Here is a 14,249-nt window from a genome sequence, read left to right on the forward strand (position 1 = left end):
GGTGGGCACTGGCCAGACACAACCGCGTACCAGTCTGTCTGTGGCGCGCATATGTGGTGCCCATGTATGCAACGTGTCCTATCTGGAAGAAGCAGTCAATTATGTTGCAGCAGGCCACTAATCTTCTTAATATTGCAGCGAGTCACTTTTAACTCAAATGGAATTCGTAACAATGACTGACACAGCGTGCTGACGAGGAGGTGATTGTAGTGGAAAAAAAGGCAACTTTCAACCATAGCAACATACGCAAAAGCTGAAAAAGAGGACGCAAATGCACCAATTTGGTTGCAGTCTCAAGCCCTGATAGAGTAAAGTGTACGTGTCGGAGTAGTTTGATAAACCTCCATAAACTTCTCAAACTAGCGCTGTGACAATCTGAGATTCACCCCATAATCTTTATCTTTTGTGCTGATCTCAAATCCAAAGCGATGCAACACTGGCATTTACAACAATCTGTTAGTCATTACAGTGGTTTTCAAACCCAAATTTCACAGGCTCGGTGGGCGAAACCCCCTTTTATGCCTACCCGTTAAAAAACACATTTGACAAAAATAACAGTCAATGACATCATTGATCGGATCGGCGAATTATGACATTAAACCCGATCAGCATAAAATGCTAAATACCGGCCGATACCGATCAGGCTGATCAGATCGGTGTCGTTACTTTACTTGCCCTATTTCTTGTATTGCTGAAATTAGCCTACAAGTGAGCTAACCCTCATCCTTCTTAATATACTGTTGGGCCAATGGCGAATTCATCTTTTGTTTCCATGTTGGCCACGATTGCGACGAGAGAGGTTTCTTCAACTGCCTCTCGTAGCCGGCAAGTGTGCGCAGCTGCTACGTGCTTTTAATTGAGCAAGTAAAAAACTGTGTTTTGTAAGTTTAAATGTATTTCAAGCGTGTGAGAGGGGTAAAACTACATTTAAAAAACAACAACCTTTTTTATATGTTTTCTCTGTATCGTGGATTTTTACCGACTGCAGGTGAGTCTGTAATAAGGGTAGTCATAGGGTGGAAGTGCAGAATGGCTTGCTCACATACAGTCCCCTCCAAAAGTATTGGAATGGCAAGGTCAATTCCTTTGTTTTTGTTGTATACTGAAGACATTTGGGTTTCAGATCAAAAGATGAATATGTGACAAAAGTTCAGAATTCCACCTTTTATTTCATGGTATTTGCATCGAGATGTGTTAAACCACTCAGGACACAGCACCTTTTGTTTGTTTGTATGTTTTTTGAAAGGGTCCCTCTATATTGTGGATTTTCACCTGTCTTGGGTGTGTCTGGACTGTAATTAAAAAGTCACTTTTCCATGTCTCCTTTCATGTCAACATTAGAACTATCCAGAGCACCACTTTTTTGTTTCCTTTTTTGCAGTAGCTCCTCCACAGTCAACTTCCTCTCCCCCAGCCCAATCCCAGCTGTGTGACACCACGCTCGCCTTTCACACTCACTTTTTGACCACCATTGTTGGCCTCTGACTGCATGAGTGTGTGTGTGCGTGCGTGCATGTGTGTGTGTCTGTCTCTGTGTGTGTGTGTGTGTGTGTGTGTGTGTGTGTGGCTGCAGCTAGCCTGCACCTGTTCTGCTTTCATCAAACCACCGTTGATAGACTCCTGGGCTTTACATGAGGTCCCCCCTCCTCTTCCCCCCGAGACTGATCCCACCCCCTCTCCCACACATACACATTTATTCTACCGCACAATAGAGAACTGTACAGCAGGCGAATAAGCTCCACTATTTCATTAATTGGGCTAACCAGAGGGCAACACAGTCTTAGTGGTTAGCACACCTGCCTTACAGTTCTGAAGATCTGGGTTTGAACCTCGACACCTTCCTGAGGGGGCGGGGGGGTTGCATGTTCTTCCTATGCCTGCATGGGTTTTTCTCCTGGTACTCTGGCTTTCTCATCCTAAAACATGCACGTTACGTTCATTGAAGACTCCAAATTGTCCAAAGGTGTGAATGTGAGCGTGAATGGTCATTCGTCTATATGTGCCATGCAACTGATTGGTGACGAGTTCAGGGTGTACGTAGCCTCTTAGTTAACTGGCGTAGACTCCAGCCCACCTTCTACACTAATGAGGACAAGGTCTATGGAAAGCTGAAGGATGAGCCACCCAGTCGACACATGAATTTCCCCAGCCATGCAAAAAGCAGGTCTTTGGCTCAAAGTGACAATTGCGAAAAACAACAACATGATTCTTTTTTCTCCTCTCAGGATGACTTTTGGCGATGGGACTTAGTTTTGAAAATTCAAACCCGTTTATCACAGATTTCCTGCAGCTTTGTCATATCTTTGAGTGACTATAAAAAAGGGGCGCCCGATATGTGATTTTTAAATTAGTGATCCATTATGCTGTATTATCACAACGTTAAAAGTGGCTCATCCTGTGCGTGTGTATGTGTGTATACTTGCACACAAAGATTTTGTGATGCTAATACAGTAAAGCAGACATCAGATGAACCCAAATGCACTCTCTCTACGTGAAAGGTTGTGAAGAGAATAGACTAGAATACAGCTTTATTAGTCCCACGATGGGGAAATTCAAGTTTTAAAGTAGCAAAGTGAATCTCTGTGTGCATAATATTTCCAGCATCAGGCAATGAGACGGAGTAGAATGAGAGCAGAAGTGTCTGCGTCAACTGTACATGAATAATAAATATATTTGCAGATATGAGTGGCAAACTGTACAAACTGTACATGAATAATGAAATACTATTTGTAGAGAAGTAAATGTGAACAGCAGCAACAATAGTCAGAAGCATTATGCAAAATATAGCAAAACACCTCTTCCAGGCCAACTAAAAGCTATGTAATGTCCAATATTTGTATTATTTATAGGGTAGGCACTGGGTCATGAAACCTCTTAGCCAATGCGGCTAAACAATAGAAAAATCTCCGAGCCACAACATCACGCGTGTTTATGTGGCAAAACCTTTAGCCTCACTTAGCCAGTCCTCGTCATTGTGAAGCCAATAAGCTTTAACAATGTGTGCCCAATTAAAACGATCTAGTCAGCAATCCGGAGTCTGGCTGAACAATATGGGAAAATACTTTTAATTGCGAGGGCGTTTTTTTCATTTGTTTCTTTCTTTCTTTCTTTTAAACAAATATTGCAATTGCGATTTAGCATGCAATTTTTTAAGGAGGAAGTTTATCTTCAGCATTTTTCACTTGACACAACAAATAAATTATTTTATAGTATGACCAACACAATCGTGGATATAGCCAACAAATAAGCTACACTTTCCTGTACGCCAGGTCTAAATGTTATGGTGAATTGATATGAAGAACAAATCTTTATTTTCTAGTGAATTGTAAAAAGAAAAACCATCAAGCACAGTAGAATATACGTTTATTGATTTAACTTCATGTCTTGGAAAAATTGAATACTGTATAATGATGCTCTTGTCAGTAGCAATAGCACCGCTGTCAGTGTCAGCCAAGTACAGAGATAAAGTGGAGTGACACGAGTGACGTTTTTCAACACCAAGATGTGCGTATAAAAGCAGTTGAAATGGTAAACTATAAATGTTGAATAATGCTCTTATCAATTAAAGTAAAAGTTTTAAATTGTTTCACTTATTTGATAATCCTCAAGAAGGATCTTAAGGATACTTAATTTGATCAAATTCAAACTTTTTAGTGGAAGATAAACAGTCATTCATTCATTCATTCTTCCGTTCCGCTTATCCTCATTTGGGTCACGGGCGTGCTGGAGCCTATCCCAGCGCTCTCCGGGCGAGAGGCGGGGTACACCCTGAACTGGTCACCAGCCAATCGCAGGGCACATATAAACAAACAACCATTTGCACTCACAAGATAAACATGAATATTCAAAATCATTGGTGGTAAATATTAGTAGACTAATTTTATCTGTCAGATTGTAACAGATTTCAAAAGCATGACAAAGTGGTCTAAATTACATAAGGGATATGGGGCTTGTGACTATGCTTGCTTCAATTCGGCGCCAAACAGCATCAGGTCTTTCCTGATGCGTCGCTCCCAACAGCTGGGAAAGCCTGTGAGGCTGACTGCTTAGCCAGCAGCGACCGGACGGTGGATTGAAGGATTTTACGAAGTGGGTAAAAACTAAACCGTTATCCCGTTCACACACGCGAGAATGTGCGCGCCCACTTGAACTTTTATCAGGAAAGGATTTTGAGTTTTGACGCAAGCAATCTTGATATGCCAGCATGGCGAATGTGGGCAATATTTGCTTCGCCGCATCCTGTTTCAGTTAGCCATTAGCGATGTGGCGAACAGGCAGCGCAACCCCTGGTTTATGACTTATTGTTAACTTCTGGGGCAGCTGTGGATCAGTTGGTAGAGTGGGTCGCCCATTGAACGAAGCATTGTCAATTTAAATCCCGGTCTGCAGGCGAAGTGTCCTTGGGCAAGACACTGAAGCCTAAATTGCTCCCATTGGGCCTGGCAGAACCTTGCTTGGCAGCAGCTGCTTTTTGGTGTATGAATGTGTACGTGAATGGGCTAATTGTCAAGCGATTTGGTTACCGTGATTAGATATGTCTACTCCATTTACCATTTTTCTGTTATCACTGGCTGGTGTTGATGCCTGTGGAGGTATTCCTGTGCTATTTGGGCATTGTTTTTGTGTGTGTTCTGATAGTATAAACGCAGCCACATTGGATGTGTTAAATGAAATGTACATAGAAATTAGAATAGAAAAAAATCAGATAGCCCATAGGCATTAAATTGGGAATTAAATCTGCATTGTAATCCAGTCTTGAGTGACCTTCTGCTCTAGGTGACTCAGTCCTTATGTCTCGCTCCTGCACCAGACCTCTGTTTGCTTTGCCAACAGTCCAACACAAAATAATCCACTTAGTCACCAAGGTTGTTTTGGACCACACACACTGATACAGGTACACGCACAGAGGGGGACAATGATGCATGCAACAGCTCCTTTTTGTAGCCATACAGTCAGCCGCCCTCATGAGCAATGTTTGGGTTAGTCAGAAGACAAACGGGTGCTGTCTCTCTCTTTTTGTCTTACTTTTTTGGTACTCTTCTAGCCGGTGGCTGTGTACACTCTGTATTAAACAATGCTCTTTGAGAGGGGCGCATGAAACAAGTCCTGGTTTTGATGTCCGGAATACAGCAAGAGGTGAAAGAGAAAAGAGAGGATCCAGTTGGCTTCTTTTGCTAATGAGCAGCGCGTGTACGTGTGTGTGTGTGTGTGTGTGTGTGTGTGTGTGTGCGTGTTTGTGTGCGTGTGCGTGCGTGTGCTTCTGCAAAGAGGAGTTGAAGCAAAGTGCATAACAGACGAGAGCGAGAGCATTGAAGACGGCTCTGCATTAACTTTTCAAGAGACGCAGGACGCTTCACTCTGCCGCCATGCTTTCACTCTTTTGACAGTGTCTCACACACACGAAAACATATGCACCCACACACACGTCTGCACGCGTACTGTACTTAACTGTAGCTTTTTGCCATTTTTCGGCTGCTCATAAATATAAACCTTAATAATAGATCAAATGTTAGTGTGTGTGTGCGCGTGTGTGTGTGTGTGTGTGGGTGGGTGTCCGCATTACAGTCTGATCGTCTCATTCCCATCTGTCTCACTACACGGTCATGCACCTCATCACACGTACACACAACCACACGCGCGCGCACACAAACACACACGCACACACACTTTCCCTCTCTTTGGGTAAATCGGATTATCTGGTCTGTATCAGCTAATGAGACCCCCATGTACCAGGTGCCCCCATCTCCCCCCAAGCCCCACAACCACACCCATTCTGCACTCACGCTGTCCACTCCACACACACACACACACACACACACACACACACACACACTCGCAAACACTTGGCTCCAGTCTCACACTGGACTGAGGACTCCCTAATTATGCTCTAATTGCCCAGCTCTGTCTGTCCAGCTGCCTGATGTAATGTATAAAGCAGATTGATCACTCCAGGACTAAACATTGGGAATTAATTTGTGTGTGTGTGTGTGCGTGTTATGAGACACTAACAAGAAGTTCAGCGGGATGACAGCCTGTTTAGAAAATGTCTACAGCAAGTTTCAAACCAGCTACAGTGGTGCCTTAAGATAGGAGTTAGCTGACTTACGATTTTTTGTAGATACTGTATGAGCCATCGTTCAACCGATTTTTGGCTTTGGCTTGTGAGCATACACTTGAGATACGAGCGCTATATGGTGGCAGTGAATTCAACTCAACTTGCTTCACAACAAGCAGCAGTTTGGCAGATAGTTACCCATTCTTCAAAAAAGAGGCTTCAACCTGTTTGTCACTCCCAGTTGAAGTTTACTGTCAAACTAAACATAAGACAAAGAATTGCATGTTGTATTTAAAATCAACCCAAAAACTTTGATGTAAGAATGCCCCTGCTAGGTTAATGCTAAGATATAATGGAAAACGCCAATTGTTCCCCAATTTTCATGGTCTCCAAAGCCGTACATGGCAAAAGAACACAGGCGTGTTTCAGGCTTGAAAAACGTATACTCGAATTCTTATTCCTTGACGTATTTTGACAAAGGAATGTGGAAAACATATTTAGATGTCTCCTTTAGCCTTGTTAGTCATACAAATGTAAAAAAAGTAGAGTTTTTGTATATTTTTCCACATTTTAATTTTTCTTAAAACTATATGACATTGGGTGCATTCATTTTTCGAGGTTCTTTAAGTGCAAAAAAAGACATTAGCATTCATAAATAATTAGTTTTTTCTCCATCTATTAGTTTTAACATCAAACATCCGCACATGCTGCGAGATCCCACAGACTCTCAACTAGCAGAAAATTGAGTTTGCATGTTTTCCAAAAGATCAAATATGTAGACTAAGTGTGTTAAATCTAAACTCTTTCTACATGTGCCAGTGAGTCAATTGATCTAATATGCTAAGTGTCAGTGTGTGTGTATATTTGTGTGTTTCCCAAGCACCACTTACTGTATAGCAAGTGGCTCTCAAATCCTGATGAATGTGCAGCGTTTCATTCATTCTTGGATGCTTTGCTGCTTTTTGGCTGGCCATTTGCGTTGGCAACCGGATCACATGAGGATCCTCCTTGCAAACTGAGAACATGAGACTTAAGTTGTTGTAATCGGATGGGTAGAGTGAGTCAATTGGTGGGGTGGGGGGGGGGGGGGGGGGGGGAGTAAATGATTGATGCATACAAAAGTGATTTGCACTAAGGTACATCGAGATACAGTAAATGTGAGCACTGGACTGACCTTCGACTCCTTCCCGCTTTTAGGGTCATGGTGAATTGTTAAGTCTGACCCATGTGGAATGTCTCACATTTTTCCCATCACACTTTGGTGTGTTTGGGGCGTTTCTTATTGCATCCCAACAAGGGGATCTTTGGATTCATCGCAAGAATTCTTACAATGCTAATCTGTAGCATGCTAACAACAACTTCGGTTAACCTATAATGATAATTTGGATCCATCTGACAGATAAGATAGAAGTAGTAATGCCTAATGAAACTGGATAAAATGCTAACATGCTAACAATCAATATGGGAATGCTTAGCAGGATAGCATTCTGAGTACCAAAAGATTGATGAGGATTTTATATCAGCCCCGTAGTAGGTACTATTTCAAAAGGCTAATAAGACTGTATAAAATACAAACATGCTAATAGTTGATAGGATGTACATATGCAGAACGTGCCACAACAAATAAATACGTTTTTTACATCATGTCATGTAGTCAGGTAAATGAGACTGGATAAAATATTACCATGCTAAGAGATGGCTTGTTAACATATAGATAGCATTGTTACTAAAGAATTTGCCACAGCAGATCAACAAGAATTTTACATCATGTGCTGCAGTCGGGTAAATGAGACTGGATAAAATGCTAACATGCTAGCAATTAGTATGCTAACATACAGTATAGCAAGATAGCATTTTGACTACAGAATTTGCCACAGCAGATTGATAAGAATTGTTCATCATTTCATATCGTCAGGCACTATTTCAAAAGGCTAATGTGACCAGATAAGATACTAACATGCTAACACATAGTAAGCTTGCAACCTGAGTAAATGGTCAGTGCCACATTATATTGATAAGGATTTTACATCCTGTCCTGTTGTCAGGTACTATTTCAACTGTATGCAGTAATGAGAAAATGCTAACAATATACTAAGAGACTATGGTACAGGGTCCTACATAAAGTACATACAGAAGACTTTTAGATAAATTGATGCTGATTTTTACATCACGTTCTGTTTACCTCCTCCTGGTGACCCCTATGTTACCTTCCCTCCTTGTTTCCTTGTGCCCTTCCTTCCAGGTTGTCCACTCATCTCTTATCCCACTGCAGACAGAAAACACTCTTTCATCTGTCTTCGCCCCGTTATTAGGACGAGACCCAAACCCAGACATGGTCCTCGCCCTTTCCTTCTCTTCCCACTCTCTCTAGCTTTCTCACAATTCATCAATTATTCACATGTGGATTTTGTAGCGAAGAAATTGACGACATGGTTCATTTATTATTCACGCGCTGTGCTGCTCGGTTAGGGGGATACTTGTGTAAACTTACTTGCGCTAAGTATGCTCAGCTCTGTGTCTTTGTCTCTGCAGTGTGCCTAGCCTCAGTGATGGTCAACGTTGCTCCAAAAGTGGAAGTGTTGAAGGACGAGACTGCCAAGCTGCCCTGCAAGTACACCGTGTCGCCATCATCCAGCAACACCATTGTAGAGTGGCACATTGTAAGTAACTACTTGACCTTCGACTTAAGTGTTGTCCTATAAATTAACATAACAACTTGTTATCATTTCATCCCATCTCATTGGTCTTTTGCCATACTACCTGACCACAGGGCATGACATTAAATCCTTATCGATTGACTATGGCGCTTTCTGTACACTAGTTCCGATTTGCTATATGTTGGCATATCAACTTTTAGCATGTTAGCATTTGATCTTCTCTCATTAGGCTTTTGAAATAGCACCTGACCACAGGTCATGACACTAAATCCTTATTGATCGACTGTGGCGCTTTCAGTACTGAAGTTGCTATCTTGCTATATGTTGGCAAAGCATCATTTTCACCCTTTTCTTCGCCTGTTCAGGAGGCGCTGGGAAACAGGAAGCGCGTGGCTTACCGCACGCAGGACGGCGAGGCTACAAGTGACAAGGGCACCCCCCTGACCGGCCGCGTCAGCATCGGCGAGGACTTCACCTTGACCATCACGTCGGTCCAACCCTCTGATGGCCTCGTCTTCATCTGCTCGGTCACCGGATCTGCTGGCAACGGAGAAGCAGCCACTATGCTCAAAGTTTTCTGTGAGTCCACCTTAGACGCTTCAATTCTAAAGTGATAAGTTGAATGCGAACTTTATAATGGTTGGTGTTCTAACATTACGTTACAGAAAGTGCTTCAGCAGATTGATGAGGATTTTTCATCATTCTCTGTAGTTGGGTAAATGGATATTTGACTTCTAAAGCCGTCAATGGCAGTGAATGTGTTAAGAGGTGTCATAATTAATTGATTATTGATAAATAATCAATCATTAAATTAATCAACAACTATTTTGATAATTGATCAATTGTTTTGGGCCTTTGTTTAACTTAAAATTTTCCAGTACATTTGATTTCAGCATCTCAACAGTAAATATTCTCTGATTTCTGAAGTTCTTCATGAAAGCAGATTGATTAACTTTTGTGTTTAATCAGTATGGGACATTTACAAACATCTGCATTTCATTTGGAAAACAATGATCAACATTTTCCCCTATTTTCTGACATGTTACCAAACCAGTAACTGAATCATAATCAATTTATGGGACAAATAAGAGTCCGTTTAATCTATTACGGCACTGGGGTCAAACAGGTGGCCCGGGGGCCAGATCCGGCCTGCCATGTCATTTTATGTGGCCCGCGAGAGTTTGCATCGACATTGTGTTTCTGGCTAAAATACAAAAATTGCAAATTGGCTTCACTTTTAAAAATATTGAGATATTTGCAAGCATTTTTTTGTTACCAACCCCCCTTTTTAAAATAAAATGGATTCATAATGTAGTTGAACAAACAGTTTTTACTGGCTTCTGATTTAAAAAAAATAATTACCCATTAATTTGTGTATATGTAATAATATGAGGCAATCATATGGGTTTGCAGCCATAACGGCCCTCCGAGTGGAACCATAACTGCAATGTGGCCCGTGACAAAAATGAGTTTGACACCCCTGTATTACGGGAAAAAAATGGTTGGTGAACACATCACTCCCTCTCATGTGATATTGCTTAATTGTTTTTTTAACACGATAATAATATGTTAATAAACAGTAATCAGGGAAAAAAATATGATGCAATAAACTTTAATGGAATTCTTTTTCATCTCATTATTCGATTAATCCATGGAATAATTGATAGAATAATTGATTCGACAAATATTCAATAGTGACCGTCCTAGTACTATTTAAAAATGTCTAATGAGACTGGATAAAATGCTAACGATGCTCACATATGATATGACAGCACACAGCAAGATTAGCATGACACTCTTACAATGCAAGTATGCTGACAATGTCGATCAACTTTGATACAAAATACACTTTGGTAGATTGATAGGGATTTTCCATCATGCTCTGTAGTAAGGTTAATGTGACTAGTTTAATGCTAACATGATGTGCCTGAAAACTCAAGCAAGCATGTGTATGACTTCTACTTATTCTGGGGCGATGCATGTAAAAGTATTAAGGGTGTCTCATCAGCGGTGGCTGTGGGTGGTCCAAGGACACACATGGAGTTGGGGGGAGAGGGCGGGGGAGTCAGCCCTATGAGTGTTTTTTAGGTGAGATGTATGAGACATGACAGGTGTGATTGAACTTTTTATCAATTGTGTCAAGAACGATTAGCTTGAGTTTAATTGACCCTCGTTGAACTTATTAAAGGAAATTGCTGTGCGTGTACAGGGGGACGATGTTTGTCACGAGGAGATATCTGTGGAACTTTGACAAATAAAAGCTCCTGCCATATTTTATTTAAAAAAAAAAAAAAAAAAAACAGCCTGCATCATTATTCAACATAATACTTGACTACAGGGCATTATGTAAAATCCTTATCAGTCTGCCTAGGCATGTTTTGTATAAGTCGCTATCTGACTGTGTTAGCATACCATATTTTAGCATTTTATCCAATATCATTAGCCTTTTACAATAGTACCCCACTACAGGGCATAATAATAATACCACTTATATCGTACTTTTCAAGGCACGCAAAGACACTTTACAATTGCACACGATATTCATTCACTCCACATTCACACCCTGACCACCACCCAGGGTATGACTGTGGAGTGAATGAATATTGTTCATTGGGTAGCCACAGGGCGGCACGGTGGCCGACTGGTTAGAGCGTCAGCCTCACAGTTCTGAGGACCCGGGTTCAATCCCCGGCCCCGCCTGTGTGGAGTTTGCATGTTCTCCCTGTGCCTGCGTGGGTTTTCTCCGGGCACTCCGGTTTCCTCCCACATCCCAAAAACATGCATTATTTGGAGACTCTAAATTGCCCGTCGGCATGACTGTGAGTGCGAATGGTTGTTTGTTCCTATGTGCCCTGCGATTGGCTGGCAACCAGTTCAGGGTGTACCCCGCCTCCTGCCCGATGACAGCTGGGATAGGCTCCAGCACCCCCGCGACCCTTGTGAGGAGAAGCGGCTCAGAAAATGGATGGATGGATGGGTAGCCACAGCTGACCTGAGGCAGTCTGGCGGAAGCATGGCTGCCATTCTGTGCCTATTGCCCCTCCAACTACTAACAACCATCCAACCAATGACGTACCTTATCCTTATCAAACTGCCTATGCTCATTCTGTATCATAGTAGCGTTCTTTATAATACTATATGATGGCATAGCAATGTTAGCATTTTAGCTAGTCTCATGTTTGACAACTAAAACTGCTGTTAAAGATAGAAAGAATAACAAAATAAAGGATTTAGTAATCCAGCTTGTACTCAAAAACTGTGCTACCATGTTATCCATTAACTGTGATTAAAAAAAAAAAAAAAGAAGTTGGGTGAGTGGGCGAATTTATTAACAGTGTTGGACAATACCGCAATGAAGCGCTGTTTGACCATTTAGATTCAAGCACTTAGTGGAAGAAACCAGTTATTCATTGGTCACATTTGGCTGCTGGAATCTACAAGAGGGGAGAATGAATTATGTCTGTCGTGTTTTTATGGTCTCGTGAAAGCTGAGCTGTGCTAGTTTATGAGTTTTGCAATAGGGAGTAAACGACTGCTAAGAGAAAAACATCATTAAAGACCCTGTTAAGTGAATTCAGAGATTTGTTTCTACATGTATGAAGATAATTGCTGAAAGCCACTGTATGTCATCCTCATATAGCATTAAACAGTAATCTTCCATTGCAGTTTTCTTGAGGTTTGGGGCGTGGCTAAAACAGGGCCAAGTGACGTGCCCCGGCATGAGTCGCCCCTCACCAACTAACTATATAAGAACTTTATTTGCATGTGCGGTCATCCAGTGTAGCTACGCTGTGTAATCAGGAAGCTAGCTATGCCAAAAGTGCATCTACCTTTCGAATAGTGCACTGACGTGGCCACTTTAGAGAGCCTCGCTGTCAGCCGTGAGTGCTCGCTTGTCATGCAAAGAAAGGCGCAAAAAATAAATTAAAAAAAGTCTGACAGCCAGCTTGTGGACAGGCGATTCACGCTGGCATGGCTACTTTAGAGTGCCTTGTTGCTGTGGTGTGGAAAAGCCCCACAATGACATGGTGGGATATATTCCATCAACCGGAGGCTTTAAGTGGATACTGTATATTTTCACGGCTCAAACATGTAGGAATACGAAAGATGCTAGCTGAAGTAACAACAATTTTTCCAGGTCATTGTGCTGGTTTTTGATTGACAGTTGAGCAGGGCGTGGTTTCAGCGCATTCAGCGGAGACGCCCAAATGTTTTGAGAGCGGAGAGAAGATCTTTTTTCGCGATTTTGAAGTATGATTTTATATACATTACTTTGCAATTATTTCATTCATTCATCTTCCGTACCGCTTATCCTCACACGGGTCGCGTGCGTGCCGGAGCCTATCCCCGCTGTCCCTGGACGAGAGGCGGGTACACCCTGAACTGATCGCCAGCCAATCGCAATGCACATATAAACAAACAACCATTCGCACTCACATTCACGCCTATGGGCAATTTAGAGTCTTCAATTAACCTACCATGCATGTTTTTGGGATGTGGAAGGAAACCAGAGTACCTGGAGAAAACCCACGCAGGCACGGGGAGAAAATGCAAACTCCGCACAGGCGAGACGGGATTTGAACCCGGTCCTCAGAATTGTGAGGCAGACATGCTAACCAGTCGTCCACCATTCCGCCGGCAATGATTTTAAGCATTCAAATTTGGCAAGGTTGGTAACAACACTCTTCCTGGTGTGTCAAATTTGGAAGGCATTTGTTTTCACTTTACGGGGAATTTAAAGAAGAAGAATGGATGCTGCAGATTTACAGTCCATATTCTCCACTTTGCAGCAACGGCCCTTAGTCTCCTCTTGGATATAATGTCTACTACCATGGCCCAAAACTGTATCTGAGTTGACCCTGTTGCTGTGCCTTACTGTAGCTCTGGATTGTGGAGTTTTATCTGCCATTTCTACTCTGATGCTTCTGACACTTTTTCACTTCATATAGTATATATAGATATTAGTTGTTTTTTTAAGAGAGAGGTTTTTTTTTCTAAACATTGGAATGATGCTGATGATAAATTGACCTTGCATGTCCACAGAAGAAAGAACTGGGGAAATACAGGAGGATCCTGCACCTGTGCTATTGTTTTTACAAGCTCGGGAGAGTGCTTTTTTTCTCTGTGTGTGTGTGTGTGTGTGTGTGTTTGTGTGTGTGTGTGCGTGCGTGCGTGATTTGACCCTTATCAGCTCATGTGAAGCGGGTCATGGTTAGAATAACGCTGAGCAGAATATTTACTACTCAACTGAATTAACAAGGTCAGGAGCCAGCGTGGGATGGTCGTGCTGTTTAATGTTTGTGTCTCGAGGTTAAAGGTGCGGGTGTTGCTTCCTCTGAATCATAATGATATGATCATTTATCGTCACACTCATCTTCCTCCCTCTTTTTTTCCCTCCCTCAGTTGCTCCAGAGAAGCCCACCCTCACACAGGCATCAACGCAAGCTATTTCTGTTGGACAGCCCGCCAGCTCGGAGGTGTGTTTATAATGTAATGTCGTGTGTATGCTGTGTATGTTTGTGTGTCTGTGGGTTTAC

The 14,249-nt window shown here is 42.1% G+C and overlaps 1 protein-coding gene across 2 annotated transcripts in view; it reads left to right on the forward strand.

The window, feature by feature from the left end:
- bcam (basal cell adhesion molecule (Lutheran blood group)) overlaps positions 1-14,249 on the forward strand; it is a 75,748-nt gene that overhangs the window by 40,183 nt on the left and 21,316 nt on the right. For both annotated transcript variants that reach the window (XM_061674260.1, XM_061674261.1), the window contains exons 2-4: positions 8,588-8,715; positions 9,078-9,291; positions 14,116-14,189. In XM_061674260.1, the coding sequence (XP_061530244.1) occupies positions 8,588-8,715; positions 9,078-9,291; positions 14,116-14,189 (416 nt within the window). The remainder of the gene's footprint in view (positions 1-8,587; positions 8,716-9,077; positions 9,292-14,115; positions 14,190-14,249) is intronic.

This window comes from Phycodurus eques, chromosome 4 (assembly GCF_024500275.1).
Source record: "Phycodurus eques isolate BA_2022a chromosome 4, UOR_Pequ_1.1, whole genome shotgun sequence".
Lineage (NCBI taxonomy): Eukaryota > Metazoa > Chordata > Actinopteri > Syngnathiformes > Syngnathidae > Phycodurus > Phycodurus eques.